Source organism: Schizosaccharomyces osmophilus, chromosome 2, assembly GCF_027921745.1.
Source record: "Schizosaccharomyces osmophilus chromosome 2, complete sequence".
Taxonomy (NCBI): Eukaryota; Fungi; Ascomycota; class Schizosaccharomycetes; order Schizosaccharomycetales; family Schizosaccharomycetaceae; genus Schizosaccharomyces; species Schizosaccharomyces osmophilus.
Genome location: NC_079239.1, coordinates 1,830,516 through 1,850,074, shown reverse-complemented (window position 1 = coordinate 1,850,074; position 19,559 = coordinate 1,830,516). Strand labels below are relative to the sequence as shown.

At 38.0% G+C, this 19,559-nt stretch overlaps 6 protein-coding genes across 6 annotated transcripts; 5 read left to right on the top strand and 1 right to left on the bottom strand.

Moving 5' to 3' along the window:
• Window positions 1-145: 145 nt before the first annotated feature.
• On the bottom strand, window positions 146-3,905 carry msn5 (karyopherin/importin beta family nuclear import/export signal receptor; the record flags this gene model as incomplete). Its single annotated transcript, XM_056182131.1, has 2 exons — window positions 146-3,754; window positions 3,813-3,905. The coding sequence occupies 2 exons, from the start codon at window positions 3,903-3,905 to the stop codon at window positions 146-148; spliced, it is 3,702 nt and encodes a 1,233-aa protein (XP_056037710.1).
• Window positions 3,906-4,624: 719 nt separating this feature from the next.
• dbl4 (ubiquitin-protein ligase E3 involved in sporulation Dbl4) lies at window positions 4,625-6,154 on the top strand (the record flags this gene model as incomplete). Its single annotated transcript, XM_056182130.1, has 1 exon — window positions 4,625-6,154. One exon carries the CDS (start codon window positions 4,625-4,627, stop codon window positions 6,152-6,154), a length of 1,530 nt encoding a protein of 509 aa, XP_056038790.1.
• Window positions 6,155-7,093: 939 nt separating this feature from the next.
• Window positions 7,094-8,821, top strand: tps1 (alpha,alpha-trehalose-phosphate synthase [UDP-forming]; the record flags this gene model as incomplete). Its single annotated transcript, XM_056182129.1, has 2 exons — window positions 7,094-7,301; window positions 7,494-8,821. The coding sequence occupies 2 exons, from the start codon at window positions 7,094-7,096 to the stop codon at window positions 8,819-8,821; spliced, it is 1,536 nt and encodes a 511-aa protein (XP_056038789.1).
• An 872-nt stretch (window positions 8,822-9,693) lies between these two features.
• Window positions 9,694-11,883, top strand: spg4 (microtubule severing ATPase Spg4; the record flags this gene model as incomplete). Its single annotated transcript, XM_056182128.1, has 1 exon — window positions 9,694-11,883. One exon carries the CDS (start codon window positions 9,694-9,696, stop codon window positions 11,881-11,883), a length of 2,190 nt encoding a protein of 729 aa, XP_056038779.1.
• A 1,408-nt stretch (window positions 11,884-13,291) lies between these two features.
• hrb1 (RNA-binding protein involved in export of mRNAs Hrb1) lies at window positions 13,292-15,073 on the top strand (the record flags this gene model as incomplete). The annotated part of the gene is made up of 6 exons (XM_056182127.1): window positions 13,292-13,312; window positions 13,357-13,662; window positions 13,781-13,882; window positions 13,973-14,071; window positions 14,115-14,516; window positions 14,558-15,073. The coding sequence occupies 6 exons, from the start codon at window positions 13,292-13,294 to the stop codon at window positions 15,071-15,073; spliced, it is 1,446 nt and encodes a 481-aa protein (XP_056038778.1).
• A 730-nt stretch (window positions 15,074-15,803) lies between these two features.
• Window positions 15,804-19,243, top strand: ubp2 (ubiquitin C-terminal hydrolase Ubp2; the record flags this gene model as incomplete). Its single annotated transcript, XM_056182126.1, has 2 exons — window positions 15,804-19,112; window positions 19,166-19,243. The coding sequence occupies 2 exons, from the start codon at window positions 15,804-15,806 to the stop codon at window positions 19,241-19,243; spliced, it is 3,387 nt and encodes a 1,128-aa protein (XP_056038781.1).
• Window positions 19,244-19,559: the final 316 nt, after the last annotated feature.

Genomic DNA, 19,559 nt, shown 5'->3' with positions numbered 1-19,559 from the left:
TTTACCATCGCGACATATCACATTAGATTACAGCCAAAGAAGCTTTGGTGTTTCATCATATCCAATTGCTTTAACAATGTACAAGTAGATTATCATACTAAAAGTCTTGTTTGAAGCAATGATCATTTATTTTCCTTTTCCTTTATTAACCAAAGAGATTAGCCAATCCAGTATCCTCATCTTTAGATAGAATATCACCCTTATTTGTATCGTCCTGAAGACTGACACTTTTTTCAAATCGTTTCAACATTTCTTTAGCACTCACATCAAGCACAGCTGAATTTAGAGCTCTTCTATCAGTTCTCGGTACAATTCTTCCGGAATTAAGTAATCTCATAAGTAATGCTTTTTGGATTTTCAGCGTAGATGCTTCGCGGAACCTATTCGCAAACGTATTCAGCAAATTTTCTTGTGAAGCCAAAGCTGGAATACTTGCTAAAACTCTAAAGGAGGAGTCTGTAATTCCTTGAGAGTAAGAAAGGATAATGCAAGCCAACCGGACAAAATCAGATTGCATTTGCTCAAAGTAAGAATCATTAATAGCCATTATGACAGTCTGAAACACTTGTTGACAAACAAACTCTCGAACTATCGAATGGGTACGCTCAGATACCAGTAAAGGTGTAATTGCTATAAACGCATTCACAACAATTGTAACTGTTCTCGAATCATGAACAGCTAATAAATGGCAAAGCGTGCTTAGAAGTGGTTCACAAATAATCGCATTATCTAAAACGTAATCAGATAACTTGGACGAACCATTGGCCGATGACTCTTTTTCAACAAAGTCTGAAGAGATCGTCGAACGGGATTGTGTAGGTGTAATTTGTAAAAACGTTTCCGTAATCAATTTTGATGTAGCATAAGTAAGATGGCGAAGTAAAGATTCTTCTATCATTTCTTCTGAAAGGTCGTCTGTTTCCTCGGTATCCTCTTCAACAAGAAGACCTCTCTCGGTTATGCTTCGCCATTCATTCACCAACTTCCGATCCAATTCGGAAAGCAAAGGAGGAAGAAGAGGTAATAAACATTCATCACGGAGTGCAGGAGGACAATGTAAACAGTATGGTTTTATGATAACGTTGACAACGGACGTCCATTGATGAAGACTAAGGCCAGAAGCATGATTAAAAAATGAAGTAAGGAAGGAGGTTGACAAAGCTGGAATTGCGAAGAATGGCTCCCCAAGTCTCGTAAAGGAAGCGATTGCTCCATAACAGTACTCCCTCAATCGACGCAAAAAGTGTCCAAAAGAATGGATCAACTTGTTAGCAGAAACATCCATTTTATATGATTCTTCCAAAAATTGATTTTTAGAAATTTGACTAACACCGTGAAGCCAAAAGCGTTCAACGATACTTTTTTGAAGAATTGCAGAATTATGTGTTCCTAATGATGAGATGAAAGAGGGATCGCAACAACAATGTAACTGTTCAATTAATTTCAGTAACCCAGGAACTATGTTTGGAAGGATTACCAACCACAAAGTTTTCTGTTCATCAAATTCTGATGGATGTATCCGTCTATTGCTGTAAGTAGCTTCACAAAATCGACCTAAGCATTTTATAGGCCATAACCATTTCCGACTGTCTTCCAAATCCGTTTGAAAAGAGGATGCATCTGTATCCAGCTCAAATTTTGTATAATCCGCATTATAAGGATACTTTGCAAACAGATATGCAGCCATTTGAGGCAGCTTTACGTGATTTAAAAATTCCATGGGAGAATTTACAGGAGGCTGAGCATCGAGCCAAGTGGATACAACAGGACCCACAAGCTTTTCAAAATATTCATTCTTAAGAACATGATTAATATCGGAGAACTGAGAAATTACGAACAAAAATGTTTTTAGCATCACAATTTCTGAACCACTGAGAGTTGTATACGTGCCAAGTTGGTCAATAGTGCTCTGTAGCTGATCAAAAATGTTCATCAAGGGATTTGGCATTAATTCTCCAAGTCTGACCAATTCGAAACAACATCTACTTCGCATTTCATTGACTTTCTGAAGATCAGAAAATCCGTATAACGATGGTGAGTTATTGTAAGTAACTGCGGAAATAATTTTCTCCAAAACAATCCCAAGCAAGGTTGTATTTTCACGAGCCAGAATTGATGTGAACAAAACCAGGACACTAATGAGTCGTGTTATAAGCATAGGATCCTGAAACTCGATTTCAACCAATTGTTTACACCATAAAAATAAGCTTTGTAAAATGAGTTCATATGTTGAACTATCAGTTACATTCTCATTCCAGCGTGTAATTCCATGAAGCGAAGCTTCTATAGTTGAAAAGCCTACATCCATTATTAAATAAAGAGGAGTCGTCTTTGACGAAAAAGATGTTTGAGATTTAATCTGGTTAATATTGTTAACCAAGATACTTTGAAAGTTGTTTTGTACCCAACTTAAAGATTCCAAGGGCTTTATAGAAACAGTGAGACGAACAATGTCGAACATAAATCTTCGATAATTCCCACAAAAAGAATGCACAGCAGCGACCCCTTCAACGTCTTCAGCGAGAAACACAGCTATAGGGGACTCAGGCATCATGTCAACCACGGCATCTTCAAAACGAAGCAATCGTTCTGATGCAACATTAAGCAGCTGAGGATAAACTCCTTGAAATTTTTCGTGTTTAGATATTAAAGGATCCCGCAAAGCCAAGACCCAAAAATGTTGGGAAATGGCACTAATTAATAAACTAGGATGCTTCATAATTTCAAGGATTAAGGAAGAATAAGTATCTAGACAATTTAGATTGATAGCCTTTCGTCGACTGGAATCCAAATAATTGTACTGTCCAAGAGCAACGATGGTTTCGGCAAGTTTTTTCAGTAAAATGTAATCACCAGAAGAAGAAGATAAGTCCTCAATTTTTATGGATTGGGATATGTTTGAATAGACTTGATGAAGAGTATAAAGGCCCTCGGATGATAACAATTCTTCAACTGTTGCCCAAAGAGGATCATCAATTTCCATGCTCCTGGTGACGCAAATGTATATACAGTCGATGGCATGTGTTTTCAAATGAATCGGTCCATTCACTAAAATGTTGCAAATCCGGGCCACAATATTGGCTTCAATGATTGAGTCCGTAGCGACCCAAGAAAGACAGCTCTTGAAGCATTTCAGACTTTCTAATGCATCAGATTCGGTGTCAAGTGTTGATGACCAACGGTTCAGCCATCCTTCGCTATTTTCGGGTATAGATACAGAATAAGGGAGACCGGATGGGTACAACTTGTGAAGGGTGCGAGAGGAGGACAAAACACTGATTAGGGCATTAAACAAAATGTGAGAGCGAAGGGAAGCGACAGGATCATCATATTGATATAAGTCCTCCATGATGCCACGTAATATAAAAGAGGAAAGCTGGCGATGCTCCACATTCATGTTCCAGAGAGATTGCAAAAATGAATCAAATTGCTCTCTCCAAACATGACTATACCAATCTCGCTTCACAATTTCTATAAAGACAGAAGCTAGCTTGTTGCGGACGTAGTAAACAGAGAGCGCATCTGCATTTTGCAAAGAGAAGGTACAGAGGAAAGAAATTAGAGAAAGCTTCGTTTGGTCATCATAATTCTTCCAGTTCCCATGAATGCTTGCTTCAAAAAGACTTAACGCAAAATGCCTGACTACATGAATATCAATTTTATACCCTCTAGCTTTTAAAACTTCATCATTTAGATTTAGTAACTGGAAACCTGAAGAACTGTTATCAAAAGACTCTTTCAAATTATCTAACAACTATATTCGTGTTAGTAACCCCAATAGCTACAATTGATCAAAAAGAGCTTTAACTTACCCCTTGGGCCTCATATCGAGCTTCTCGACTAGATTCAGGAGCGTGAACAACATTCAATGCTTCTAAAACTCTGTAAAGGTTGCTTTCGTCCATCAAAATTATGTTACGAAACCAATGATTCGTTCAGCCACGTTTGTTTACTATGTCTTAGTTGCAAAAGCAGCTTTCTTTCGACGTTATGATAAAAGCTATAGTTTCTCTCTTTATAAATAATGACAACAATATCTATGTTCACTTCTAATTTTGTATCAACAGGTATTGATCCTTTCCTTCACCGTGTCTGGAGGTTTCCAAGTAAGCGTAGCTTGGCTGTTAACCAAGCGTATCTAATCAAATTGTGTAACGCAACAAAGAATCCGAAAGCATTTAGTGAAATGAAGCCTTTTTCGTTATAATAGTTTAAGAAAATATTCGCTTACAACAATCATAACCACCAAACGCTTCCTTTACTTCTATCACTTTAGGCTCTTATACCGTATAGCGGCTACCAAGAAGGGTAATTGATTTTCTGTATTTACAGGTTGTTTTCGTGTCTTTTGTTTCACTGAAAGTCTTGCTGGTAAAAACTTGGGTTTCGGCCAAAAAACGCGTAAAAGGGTTTCGTTTATTAGGATTTATTTTTGCCTTCATTTCCATTGAACCCGTTTATCCTGTATACCTATAATATATATACCTATAGAAACTAGAAAAGAGGATCCGGAATCGTCTTAATTGGAAGCTGTAAACCGAAATTGCCTTGGTTTGAATCGCTACGAGGATTGTGACGAAGAGCAAATCATTTTGGGATTGTGTAAGACATTGTGTGAAACATCATGTCTGATGGATACCAAGAAGACCAAGAATTTTTCGAAGAAGAAGAAGTGTTTGACGAAGAAGCCTTTGAAGGCTCGGATTTAGAGGAAGAATTTGACGCAGATAATGTTGGTATTGATGACTATGGATTTACGGTGGAAAAAAAACGACGGAAGGCATACGACGTAGAATACAAGGTGGCTAGTCCTAATGATCTTCAGTCCTGGCAAAATGAAAAAATTGAACAATTGACGTCTATCATCAGTTTAACAAGAGAGCAAGCGTTGGGTTTGTATCGCTATTCCAAATGGAATCGAGAAAAGTTGCTAGAAATGTACGTTGATGACCCTGAAACAACTCTTCATAAGGCCGGCGTTCAACAAAGTGATGAGAAAAAACATGAAGTTGTAGAAAAGGAGGGTACATGTTCCATTTGTTTTGATGAGGGTAAGCTTTCCTTTTTTAGCGCCGATTGCAACCATGAATTTTGTTTATCTTGTTACCAGCATTATCTTGTCTCGAGAATTCAAGAAGGAGAAACTATGATTCAATGTCCTGAAGAAGGATGTAGCCAGATTATTTCACAACGGTCGATTTTAAAGCTTTTAGATGAAAAATCCCACGTACAGTATTCTAGGTTACTGGATCGTTCTTTTGTTGACGATAATGACTCATTTCGTTGGTGTCCAGCACCCGATTGTCCTTATGCCATCGAGTGTCATGTTGCCCAAAGCAGCTTAAATTCGGTTGTACCAACCGTGACATGTCTTTGCGGAAAACAGTTTTGCTTTGGTTGCGGTCGGGATAATCACCAGCCTGCGATATGCCCACTTGTGAAGGTATGGTTACAAAAATGTCAAGACGATTCGGAGACGGCAAATTGGATTCACGCCAACACAAAGGAATGTCCAAAATGCGCTACGACAATAGAAAAAAATGGTGGCTGTAATCATATGTCATGCAAAAAGTGCAAATACGAGTATTGTTGGGTTTGTTTGGGTCCATGGAGCGAACATGGCACAAACTGGTATTCATGTAACCGCTATGAAGAAAAAAGTGGGACAAATGCTAGAGACGCACAAACTCGTTCGCGGGCATTTCTTGAGCGATACTTGCACTATTATAATCGGTTTGCAAATCACGAACAGTCTGCTAAACTCGACCATAAGCTATATGACCAAACCTATCATCGCATGACCCAGATGCAGGTGGACTCGAATCTATCATGGGTGGAAGTACAATTTCTAAAAAATGCTGTTGATACCTTGTTTGAATGTCGACAGACCTTAAAATGGACGTACGCTTTCGCATATTATCTTGTGAGAAACAATCAAACCGAGATATTTGAAGATAATCAGCGTGATTTAGAGCTTGCTGTAGAAAATTTAAGTGAGTTATGTGAAAGTCCGGCTTTTGACAAGATGCTCCCATCCTATAAGCAAAAGGTTTTGGACCGAACAGTGTATGTACGAAGTCGACGAGATGTGTTATTAGACGATACAGCAAGAGGACTGGCAGAAGGACGATGGGAATATGTTGTTGATTTTTGATGTGTTTTCCGTAAGAAAAAAAAAAAGAAAATTCTTCTCTTGCCGTTAATGTTTCTCAATATAATGTCATCTTTTTTGTTTATGATCCCCTTTTTTCCCTTTTTTTCTCTGTATAGATAACTAAACACTGTTTCATTCTTTTGGGAGCTATCTTCCTGCAATTTTTTTTGTATTTTCAGAGTGTGGTTGAATTTTTTTTGTTTACATTTTACGTCACATGGAAATTCGTCACCGAATATCATTCTTTTCGACACGGTGAAAAAATTAGTGTCGAAATTAAGAAAATCCAAACTGAAAATCAGTAAGAAGTTGCTGGATACAACGCTTCTGTCTTTACTTTAACCCTGTTTCATTAATAAAAGACGCAGTTTGTCTGTAGGCTACTTGAATGTATTGCTACTGTATTCCTTTTCTAGGGTTTAGTTTTATAGTGTAGAAATCCGATTCATCTGCATAAAATTCAGCAAAAACGAAACAAAGATAGTAGAGATCGATCGTTGACATCCATGATCTTCGCTTGACAGGACGATTCTGCATTGTTGTCCTTTAAAGTATTATTTTACGAGTAGGGAGTTTCTGTTCATTTCCATATCGTATAAATAAGTTAGTTGAGTATAATATTAACTTTTCTTGGTATGATTTTCCAATACATAGAAAGTAAAAATTAGAAAAGAAAAGAAAAAAAACAAAAGAAAAAATTCAATAAACTTGATTGAAAGGGTTGTCGGAATTGATGTTAGTTCCCCTCTGGAGCATATAGCATCATACCCCTCTTACGCATTTTCTGGAAAATGAACTGCATATAATAAGTACTGACAACACTTACCGTTTACAAACTCCCATACCTATAAACTTTTTATACTCCAAAGGGAAAGTAAACTAGTGTCATCTAGTAAGAATTCTACGATACTTTTTCTATAAAAGTGCAAGGGCTTAATAATGTCGAATTCTGAAGCAGCAGCAAAATCTTCTGCAGAAGATACAAATTCCGAAACCCGTCGTCTAATAGTCGTTTCCAACCGCTTACCGATTACTATCAAGCGTAAAGATAATGGTACTTACGACTTTAGCATGTCTTCAGGTGGCCTGGTCAGTGCCTTGAGTGGTCTGAAGAAATTGATGACATTTCAATGGTTAGGATGGTGTGGTATGTTTTGTGATAATAATTCATAAAGACTCAATTGTTGGAGGAAATTTGTTTGGAAAACGTTGGTGTTATTTGCTGGAGGAGATTGTCTCGTTCAAAAATGTTGATATTTCCTCACATTTTAACCAGTTTTCCTATTCCTCGCTTTTAATGAATCGTTTATACGACAAGGACTAACAAATACGCGTATAGGACAAGAAATTCCCGAAGAAGAAAAGCCCATGATTGTCGAGCGACTGCAAAACGAGTACAGTGCAATTCCCGTTTTCTTAGATGATGAACTTGCTGATCGTCATTACAATGGGTTTAGTAACAGTATTTTATGGCCATTGTTTCACTACCACCCTGGCGAAATTAGCTTTGACGAGGAGAACTGGGAGGCGTATAAGAAAGCCAATATGGCCTTTGCCGAGGCCATTGTTAAAAGCTTACGCGATGGTGATTTGATTTGGGTGCAGGATTATCACCTTATGATGCTACCTCAGTTACTTCGTGAATTAATTGGAAACAAGTTGAAAAACATCAAAATTGGTTGGTTCCTCCATACTCCATTCCCGAGTAGTGAAATTTACCGTGTTTTACCCGTCCGCAATGAAATTCTTGAGGGTGTTTTGAATTGCGATTTAGTCGGATTCCATACATATGATTACGCTCGCCACTTTCTTTCTGCCTGCTCTCGAATCCTTGGTCTTAGTACATTGCCAAATGGCGTTGAATACAATGGTCAAATGGTAAGTGTCGGGACTTTCCCCATTGGAATTGATCCAGAAAAGTTTGCAGATGCTTTAAGATCTGATGCCGTTCAAGAACGGATTACCACGGTGGAACGTCGGTTACAAGGTGTCAAAGTCATTGTTGGTGTTGACCGTCTTGATTACATCAAAGGTGTTCCTCAAAAATTCCATGCTTTCGAAGTTTTCTTAGAACAATACCCCGAATGGGTAGGCAAAGTCGTGTTGGTTCAGGTTGCAGTGCCATCACGTCAAGACGTAGAAGAATATCAAAACTTACGAGCTGTTGTCAACGAACTCGTTGGACGTATTAATGGCCGCTTTGGAACCATAGAATATACCCCAATTCACTTTTTGCACAAGAGCGTTCGATTTGAAGAATTGGTCGCTCTGTACAACATTTCGGATGTATGTTTGATTACCTCTACCCGCGATGGTATGAATTTGGTTTCGTACGAATATATCTGCACTCAGCAACAGCGTCACGGTGCTTTGATTCTCAGTGAGTTTGCTGGTGCAGCTCAATCCCTAAATGGCAGCATTGTAATTAACCCTTGGAATACGGAGGAGTTGGCAAATGCCATTCATGAAGCATTAACCTTGCCAGATAACCAGAGAGATGCAAACCAACAAAAGCTGTATCGATACGTCAGTAAATACACTAGTCAATTCTGGGGTCAAAGCTTTGTTGGTGAATTGCAGCGCATTCAACATTACAGCCATCCCAAGAGACCGACTCCTGTGTTGAAGACGAAGTCTGCTCAAATCCTTTCCATGGCCAATGACTAAATTGGTAAAAATCCGGATTAAGACGATTTCAGCAATGACTGGATTCTCTGTTTGGCCAAATGTTGAGTATTCCTTTATATACAAATACACTGTAGTTATGTACGAAGTTTATGATTGATTTTAAAGTTATCTTTGAAAATTTTAATCATTTTACCGAGTCAAGCTTCAAAACTTTTCGACATTCCCTTTTCTTGCTTGTGTTTATGGTTGTATCAAGCTGGGTTCCTACTATATAAACTTATAATTTTTGCCAATTGATAAATTCTTCCGAGTAGAATGATTTTATGTTTTAACTTATTTTATGCAAAAGTTAATGAAGAAATATTATGAAAATGGATACTCTATAGTTGAAAAATGTTAATATATCAGAACTCCTACAGCAAATTAGCAGCAGTAAGCGTAGCTTTTCCACGAGTAAGTTTTTTTATAAATCACTCATTGTATTCTCGTACATTTTTTGTTTTTCTTTTCTATATATGTTTACATTACGAGAAAGGTAATTGTCCTTCTGCGTCATTATGCAATCATATACTAGAATTAATTTTGGATCACAAGATCGAGTGGAAACTTCATAAGAGCACGTCTCTCAAGTATAATTTTGACTATTTAGTTAGAACGTTTTTTCTTTTTTTTCTTTTTCTGAGTAGTTTGATTAGGATTGAAAATCACGAAATTCACTTGAGAGTCATATTTCCACGTATACTGCATTTTGTACAAATCGTTTGAACCATAAGAGAGTCCATCATTCGACATTCAGAACAGATCCTTTACCGTTTAAGAACTTGATCACCGCCTACTTTCCCCAAAAAACTTCTTGCCTGTTGGCTTTACTTGTTTGGTTTATTTTAAGAGTAGTAAGAGAATGCTGAAAAATGAGCTTAGAAGAATGTTACAATGCGACTCAAACCTTCGCAAAGGTAGCATTGCATAAGCAAAAGTCTTCAGATTATATGGACGCGATTGTGTTGTTTGAGAAAGCCAAACAAAATATACTCGACAATCCCAGCTTTCAATTTTGCCAAGATACTATCGAAGATTTGAACCAAGAAGAACGAAAGTACGCAGAGGCACTTATTTGCATGTTGGAACAATTCACAACGCAAGTTGACCAATTAAGAAATGAGATTGTGCTACAAGAAGCTGCCTTCCAACAACTCAAAAATCCTCAGCCAGTCAACTATGCACCGTATAAAGAAGAAGAAAGGCCTGCGAAGTATCGACCGAAAGGAAGTCGGGAGAGACGAGGTTCGGCCACAGGGACCATGCAAAGCAATGCTAGTTCCTCTAGCCAACTTTTAGTTACCCCGGCCAGCACGATATGCCGTACATCATTGCGCCCAACTCCCCCAGAAACAGAAGGAAATAGCCCACCAAAATTCACAAAGTCCTCCAAGATAAAAAGTGTTATCTTTGGTAACAAATTCCTCTCATCACCCAAACCCTCTAAACCCATCAACCCTCCATCAGAAGAGTCACGACTGAAAAACGCGAATAAAGCTGCGCTACTTGCTTGGGGACTACTTTCTCCTTCCAAGAAGACAGATCATCCATTACCACCTTCTTACATTGCTTCGAGTGCCGCCTACAAGCCACATAATCCTCAAATTGAAGGGCACCATACTTATCCTCCAGCTCGTTCGTTTGAAAGTGCTCGTCCCCAGCCGCAGTCTTCTCATCTTCCCTCTACCACCTCATCAAGTAATACAAAGCAAAAGAGTAATTTGTCGAAGCTAAGCCCCTCAGAGACTTCAGAATCAATTGCGATTCCGAAGAACTATCATGGATCTCCATCTCCGTCGGGTCCTGCATCAAAGCTACCTATTCAACTTTCCTCTTCAAGTTCCACTACAAACACACTCGCAAAGACGGACCCCGCTTCTTTTGAAGTCCCTGAATTTCAACTATCATCTTCTTCTCCTTCTTTTGTGCATCCGGCCAACTTTAACAATCCTTTTTTAAGACAATTGTTATCTCCTTCGGAGCTCTCACTTTCATCCGTTAATGACAGCATGTCTTCCCGTAGTGTCAACGACGGATGGGACATTTCTTCTTCCACAGAAAAAGTTGCGAATGCAAACATGAGTCCATTTTCAGAAACACAGACTGTTAAAAGCAGAGAAGAGCAAGTACTCCATGAATGTCCAGAAATTGAGGAGGAATTAGGAAGGAATATTCTAAGAGAAATTGTAGTTAAAGGAGACGAAGTACTCTGGGATGACATTGCCGGCTTAAATGCGGCGAAGGAGTCTTTGAAGGAGGCAGTCGTATACCCCTTTTTGCGACCAGATTTGTTTCAGGGTCTTCGTGAACCAGCTCGTGGTATGCTTCTTTTCGGTCCTCCAGGAACAGGGAAAACAATGCTAGCTCGTGCGGTAGCGACCGAATCGAAATCTACCTTTTTTTCAATATCGGCATCAAGTTTGACATCCAAATTTTTGGGAGAATCGGAAAAATTGGTTCGAGCTCTATTTACGTTAGCAAAAAAGCTATCTCCTAGTATAATCTTCGTAGATGAAATCGATTCGCTATTATCGGCTAGGAGTGCTGATGGAAATGAGCATGAAAGCTCGAGACGAATCAAAACGGAATTCCTAATCCAGTGGTCTTCGCTTGCAAGAGCTGCTGCTTCCAGAGAATCAGCCGATCAACCAAGAGTTTTAGTTCTTGCAGCCACAAATGTACCATGGTCAATTGATGAGGCTGCTCGCAGAAGATTTGTTCGCCGAACCTATATTCCTTTACCTGACGAAACGGGACGACGAGTTCATATCAAAAATCTTTTGCAACACCAAAAGCATTACCTGACGGATGAGGACATCGAACATATTATTCAAGCTACCAAATTTTACTCTGGATCTGATTTAACAGCTTTGGCCAAAGACGCAGCTATGGGTCCATTGCGAGCTTTGGGAGAATCGCTGTTATTCACAAAGATGGAATTAATTCGTCCAATTAATCTTCAAGACTTCCTGCAGAGTCTTAGAGTAATTAGACCTAGTGTGAATTTGGACGGATTGGAACGATATGATCGGTGGAATACAGAATATGGGCAGCAAGCATAATATTATGATCAGAGTTTTCAAAGATCTAATCATGCTTTTGCTTCTATTAACGTTGAGACTGAAGTTCGCTGACCTTTCTAATTTATTTTACAAAACAAATATTTATGAATGCAACGACATCTCAGAAGGACTATTTTGATTTCTTATTTGGCGGGTTTACCCTTGGGTTAAAATCCTATCAAAGCAAGTTCTAACTATGTACATTTATGGTTTACTTTTCCGTTTATTGCGTGAAAATGACTAATGTTTTCTTATGTGTCTATAATAAAAGACGATGACAGTATGGATGTCTGTCTGCTTTAACTCTTGACTTTTTTATTTATGACAAGTCAAGAGTTAATGAAATCATTTATTTAGACTTTCTATTTATTCGAATATAAGGATTCTTGCTAGTTTTCCTCATTTCTTTATTGGCCGTACATGTCATACTAAGATTGTATGTACATACTGTCACAGGTTGAATCTCACTTGTTATGAGAATAAGTATTCAATGGAAAAATGTGTAATAACCATTCAGTAAATTGTATGTTTTACTTTCAATTGGATGCTTTGGTACTACTTGGATTGAATAGCAATAGCTTCCAGGGATCTGATTCACTTAACAAAGTTGTAAGGACAATTTATTTAGCTAGATCAGTCAAATCTCCCAATCTGAATATTTGCCAGGTAATTATCGCATTTTTATGATTTGTAACAAAGTTTTCGTCTAAAACTATTTTCTTTGTCTTCTTTCGACTCTTGTTTAAACAGTTTTTTCTTTATTCATTACATTCATGAATCCTTATTGTTATACAATAATAATAACACGACATTAGTAATAAATATCGTATATGGGTTATGACACTTACACCGCTGCTATGGTCGGTACCTCCATAATATAATTTGCATTTCAACGTTTTACGAATAGTAATAGTAGAATATATTTTTTATTATGTATAAACTTATAGAATTGTCGTATTATTATAAGTAAACAAATCATTGTTTATGCAAGATATACATATGAAGATGAAAACAATGATGAGAGTTTAATACAGACAAAGACGACTTTTGATGATGAAAGAGCTATTTGAGTTAACAGTTTGACTAGTTGACAAGGTAGCAAAATTGTACATTCCTGTGAATCAGCAATCGCATTCTCCAAACTGTAAGATTCGACTTTTGGCTATATTCTATGAACAGTGTACTATTTATTTCACTTGATACACATACCCATCTCGTGTTCGACGGCATCCATTTGGGCAGCTATGGTAATGATGACAATATTATAATACTAATAATACTACTGTTGTTAACACGGTAGAAGGGTAACCTATTCCATTAATCCCTATACGGTATTATTTAGTAATGTGATAAGTATGGAGATGGTTCGTATGGACTAATTATTATGCCTTTCACCAACAAATAAGCGATGCCTGGACAAATGGAATGGGTAATGGCTGTTTGAAATTTAATAGGAGAGGCTAACGAAATTAGACTGGAACAAATCCATCATATGTACCGAATCAGACATTGCCGGCAACGGACCGTGAAAGATCAATGTCTCCAAGAATATACGGAGATGTCAGCGGGATGCGAAAACGAGGAAGTTATCACGATGAAGAAATTCCTCTAAAAGATCCACATTTGGTCACTGGGAAACAAAACAGTCAGCAGGAACGTCGTGTATACGTCGGAAACCTTTCCTACCAAGTTCGATGGTATGAATTGAAAGATTTTATGAAACAAGCTGGTCATGTACTGTATGCGGAAATCTTAAATTTACCGAATGGTCTATCAAAGGTATGTCACACACAATGCTATAAACAGTGACGGTATAACACTAGTGGGTACTGTCTATGAATCTTAGTTATGATTTCGTTGCGATACTAGGATGTATAAAGATAGCTTACAAGTTTAGGGTTGTGGTATCATAGAGTACTCGACCAGTGAGGAAGCACAAAGAGCAGTGGAAACCCTTAGCAACAAAGAGTATATGGGCCGCCTCATTTACGTTCGAGAAGTATGTGCTTTATAGGTTTCTATATCTAGGATTGGTGATCCGCGTTTACGGAATCTACATCCATAATTACTATTTGCTAACTCGCATCAGGATCGTGAGCAAGAACCCAAGTTTGGCTCTCGTGCATTGTCTCATGGGCATCTGCTTGATCGAGGAAATGATGTTGGCCGGCAGTTATTTGTAGGAAACGTACGCTGAAAAATGCTTTTTTGTGTTGCTAAATAGTTTACAGCTTCCCTATTCTGTCCGTTGGCAGGATCTGAAGGACTTATTCCGGCAGGTTGGAACCGTTGTTCGTGCCGACGTGCAAATGAACCAGGATGGTCGTTCCCGTGGTATAGGAATCGTCCTTATGAGCTCTGCAAAAGACGCACATGACGCTATCGAAATGCTAAACAACACTGCCTACATGGGTCGTACACTTGAAGTTCGTTTGGATCGTTTTGCCAAGAATAAAAATAATTCATACCCTGTACGTGGCGTTGGCTTCCCTAGTTATTCTCATGATGCTTCCTCTATGATGAATAATCCGCTGTACATGCCAACCATGGTTGGTATGCCACCAGCAATAGATGAGCTTGTGGATAATGCCTTCTCATACGGCTCCCCATCAAACCGAGTCTACGTTGGTAACGTATGTATTTTATAAGTTATTTATTATGCTAACCAATTTAGTTGCCATGGGCCACCGTTAATCAAGACTTGTTTAATCTTTTTGGTAGCGTTGGCAACGTTGTACAAGCAAAAATTGCTCATGAATCGAACGGTTATTCCAGAGGCTACGGTGTCGTAGAATACGAGAAGGAGCATGAAGCCGCTGATGCTATCGAGAATTTGAACGGTTCTCAGTATGGTGGAAGACACTTACAAGTTTCGTATGTTCGTTATGGTCAGCCGGCGAACCCTCTATTACCAAGTATGATCCCCACCCTGGCGACGGCTCCGGTGACTTACCCTTCTCCTATTATCCCTATTTCTACATCGAATTCTCCTATGACTTCACATTCGTATGTCAGTCCTATGCTCAGTTATATGCCTGTTCCTATGACGGCTTCTGATCTACCGCCAAACGTCTCTACACCGCCGATTGTTGACAATACGGTAAACAACACTCAGCAAATTTCACCGTCCAACGAAGCGGTAAAGGATTTTGAACTACTTTCTTCGCTCCGTACGAATGGAGACTCTTAATCGTGTTTCACAAAAATCTAAGCGCCTTGTTATTTGATAATTCGTCATTAAACGGTTTCTTTGAAAAATTATTTAGGACTTGTCTAGAGCAACGTTTAAGCTATTAGTCTTTTACGATAATGGCTGCTATTGAGTTAGCGTATTGTATAATCTTGTTTTGGAGATTCCCAATTCTGCACTGTTTTGACTATCACTTAATATCAGTTTGTTCTTCGTAAAACAGAGCTCAAGGTTTTCATTTCGTAAAATACGTTTTGGGAACTGTACATAACAATTCTTTTAATTCTTTGTTTGTTATTGGCGCTTTTCTTATTTTTTATGATACTTTATGTGCTTTCTCTCGTAAACAATTCTGTTACCTTTCTAAAGGCGAGATCAGTATCCTCTTTTTCTGCTTGCGTCCTTCGTTTGCCGTCGCTTTTTTTTTGTTCATTTATATATATTGATGTTTGTTATCACTACTTCAATGCTTTTTACTGCTAAAGATTAAATCTTTAAAGGATTTAAATTATTTATATAATATAATACGAGTTTCTATACTATTATGTTTTTCTTATATTATCTTAGAGTACATAAAGTAGATGATGCAGTAAAACCCAGCCCTAAATCAATATCTTCCAATCCCACTATTATAAGTTCTTTCTTTTTCTCTTCAAGATCTCTGCTATTGTTGCATTAAAATATTATATTTCGTGTCGGCAAAAACTTGAATATTTATTAGTAAAACTGAATGGCAGATATGCAAGGGCTTAACATTAGGAAAAGTCCGAATCGATTAATACAGGATTTAGACGTCTTTGACGGATCTTCAAAGGATTGGAATAATCCTTGGAGTCCACACAATGCCAGATATCTTTGGCAATTGCATTTTTCCTCTGTTGATTCTGTTGAGCAGAATCCTTATGACTTCTGGTGCGTTTGCCAGAAAACCCGAAAGCATATTCGTGTACAAATACAAAAGGAAGTTGATTATCCTCACATAATAGAACCCGAGGTGGAGTTTACCCCGCCAGAGCAAATAGTCGCGTATTGTTTGGTAAAAGAAGCAGAGCAGTTTAATGAACATGTAGAGAAGAATGTCCCCGATTTATCGGAACTGTCTAGGCAATGGAAGTCTGAAGATGGAAAGATAACCGTCAAAGTTGAATGGAGAAACAGCTATTTGGATGCCTCATGCATCAAGGACATCATAGACTCTCGTCGACCTTCCTTTGCTTCTTTACTTTCAAAAAAGCCTGCATCTCAACAACAAGTATCGCAATCTTCTCCTTCTCTCTATACAACTTTTTCTTCCCTGGAGTTGTTCCTTCGCAATGTGTTATTCAATAATGATCATCGCTCTATTAGTGCTGCGCCGGAAGGTACCTTTGAGAAACACGTTGGTAGAGGGCCTCACATTCAAAAACTTATGAACATTCTCTCATTTCACTTTAATTCTGAAAATACAAATTTTGTTCCAAGCATAGCAAGCGAACCTTTATCTAATGAGCAAAGAATAAACTTAACATTGGCTCGGAATGAGCTTATTATATTGGCAAATAACTACCGGGAAGGATCGAAAGATTCTCTTGTTCCCAGTCCAAATGCAACCGCAAAGTTAGCCCGTCCTTATTTAATCTCCGCTTTAAATGTTCCTGCATATAATAGCGTTGCTCCCATGTACACTTCTATTTTTCATCAGAACAATGCTTCTTTGCCCGATGACCCCGCTTTCATTGCTCTTGGTGTTACGAATGATTACCCTGATGAATTAGTTTGTTTTTTCTATCACAAACAAAAAGAAAACGACCCGGATAATGCAAGAATTTACGTAGATGCTTTCGCACATATTTATAACCTTAGAAAAACTTCTTTGTTGAAAAATCAGCTTCAGCTCGAAAAAAAAGTTGGTCTCGTCTCCAGTGATGCTATACAATCTGCTTATACTTCTCTTTCTTTGGAAACAGAGGTTTCCGCTTTAGCCCAAAACTTCAAATATACGGACAAGCATATATTAGATACTTTCTGGAATAGTATACAAAAACACCCTGAATCGATAAGAGTTCAGCGCGAGAATTTGGAAACAGTCGCTTGTGCTAGAAATAGTAAAGGACTTTTGGAATATCTTCGTTCTACATATGCAATATTCTACAATGTCCAAGAGGCTTATAATTGGCTTGGAATCAGTCCAGATACTGAGGATGGTATGATAGCTTCTGTTGCCCTGGTCAAGTCTGAAGATGATTCTTCAAAGGCAATGGAAGCAATCAAGTGCATTGCCGAGGAAAGAAATAGTCCCGTTTTATATGAGTTTTTAGCATCTCAAGACCCTTCTTATCTTCCTCAGGTTCCTGACACTGTTATGACCACTGACGACGCTTATGAATCACTTGCAGTTCAGGACCGTGACGTGTCAGATGATATGTTAATAAATGTTTATACTTTTGCTGTTGAGGATCAACCAGAGAGATCAGACCGTTTGAAGTCGGCATTAAAATGCATTGGCGAATCTAGGAATTCAAAGCTGATAATGCACTTTTTGGAACATGGCAACCTTGACCTTCCTGAGGAGCCACCCAATTTAAACGTTCCTGTAGGATTGGAAAACACAGGGAATTTTTGTTATCTGAATTCCTTGCTCCAGTACTATTTTATCATTAAACCTCTTCGTGATGCAGTCTTGGAAATTAATCACAATAAAGATGTTTCTATGATAAAAACGAGAGAAGCTATTAAAAAGGTTGGTGGCCGTAGCGTAAATCGTATTGAATTTTTACGCGCTTTGCAGTTCACCTATGAGCTTCGTTCTCTTTTTCAACAGCTTATTACCACGAAAAGTTCATCTATCCTTCCATCATCGAAACTGGCGTATTTGGCTTTAATCCCGTTAACTATGGAACAGGTTAATTCAACATCCTCTTCCGTAATTCACCCGATGGAATCAAACAATACTTATACAGAAATTCATCAACAGAGCGAACAAACTGGCGCTCCTTCAAACATTAGTGGCTCGACTTCTACATCGGATTTAATCAATTTGGCTCCTTTAAATAATGATGAAGATACGCAAATGCCTTACTTTGATATATCAGAAGAAGAGATAAATTCGTCTTTGGATTTGGGACGCCAGCAGGATGTTGCTGAATGCATCGATCATGTTCTATTTCAAATTGAGGTTTCTTTAGGTCCAACGAAGAATGATGAAGGAACAGATAGTTCAGATGAAGATTTAATTCGACGACTATTTTATGGTAAAACAAAGCAGACATTACATGATGATAGTCAAGGAACTCGATCAGGTGAAGAGTTGTATTCGCATTTGATTGTCGACTTGTACAAAGAGCGGCAAACCTTATATGATGTTTTGGATGGCGTTTTTGAGACAGTAACGCTCGACTTAGGCAACGAAACTACTAAACGTTCTTTATGTATTAAAGAACTTCCGATGATTTTACAACTACAAATCCAACGGGTACAGTTTGATCGTTCTACCGGCCAACCGTTTAAGTCTAATGCCTACGTTGAATTCGGGAAAGAGTTGCACATGGATCACTATGTGGAAGATGAAAACGGAGAAATGGCACCTTTGTTGGAAAAATATTGGAATATGAAACAAAAAATTGGTGAATTGCAACATCGTCGAAAATTTTTGATGACTACGAATTCACAACTGTTATCGTCAGTAGACACATTGACAACACTTTCAACTTGGGCTGATTATCAGAAAAATTCGCGATTGCCTATAAGCAAAATGTTGCCGCAGCTTCTTCAAGAGGAGACCGAGAAAATTAAAATGGAGCTTGAAGCGTTGGCACAGGAAGAACAGCAAAAGCAAGAAGAGAGAATGCATTTGTTTGACGACCATTTAAAACATAGTTATGACCTTTTAGCTGTTTTCATTCATCGAGGACAGGCAACGTTTGGACATTACTGGACATATATGCGTGATCTGGACACCGATGTTTTTCGAAAGTACAATGATGAATATGTTACAGAGGTTGACGAGAGTGAGGTTTTTGCAGACACTACGGGAAATACCGCTAATCCTTATATGTTAACGGTAAGTGAATAATTTTAAAGTCCTTAATTGAGTATATACTAACTCTAATCTAGTATGTAAGGAAAGACTGCAGACATATAATTGAGTGTCTCTCTCGCAATCTAGATTTTTCAAACGAGAATCTCAAATAAAATGAGCGTAATTTCTTAAATTTTGAAGTTTAAAGTCAGAGATGTTAGAAATTATTTATGACAGTTTATATGCTATATTTACTAACACAAGAGGGACAATGTTATTGAATTTTACTTCAAACAATTACTTTTCAATATAATTATTTCTTATGTGCCAATCTGTATCCTCATTAAGCCATTATGAACGTATGTATTCTAGTTAAGCTTATAAATAAAAGAAAAAAACATATATATAGTACATGAGGGATTAAATTCCATGATTACCCAATTCAGGTATCGGCACTGATAAAGTCGTAAAAAAACCGTTGAAAACAAC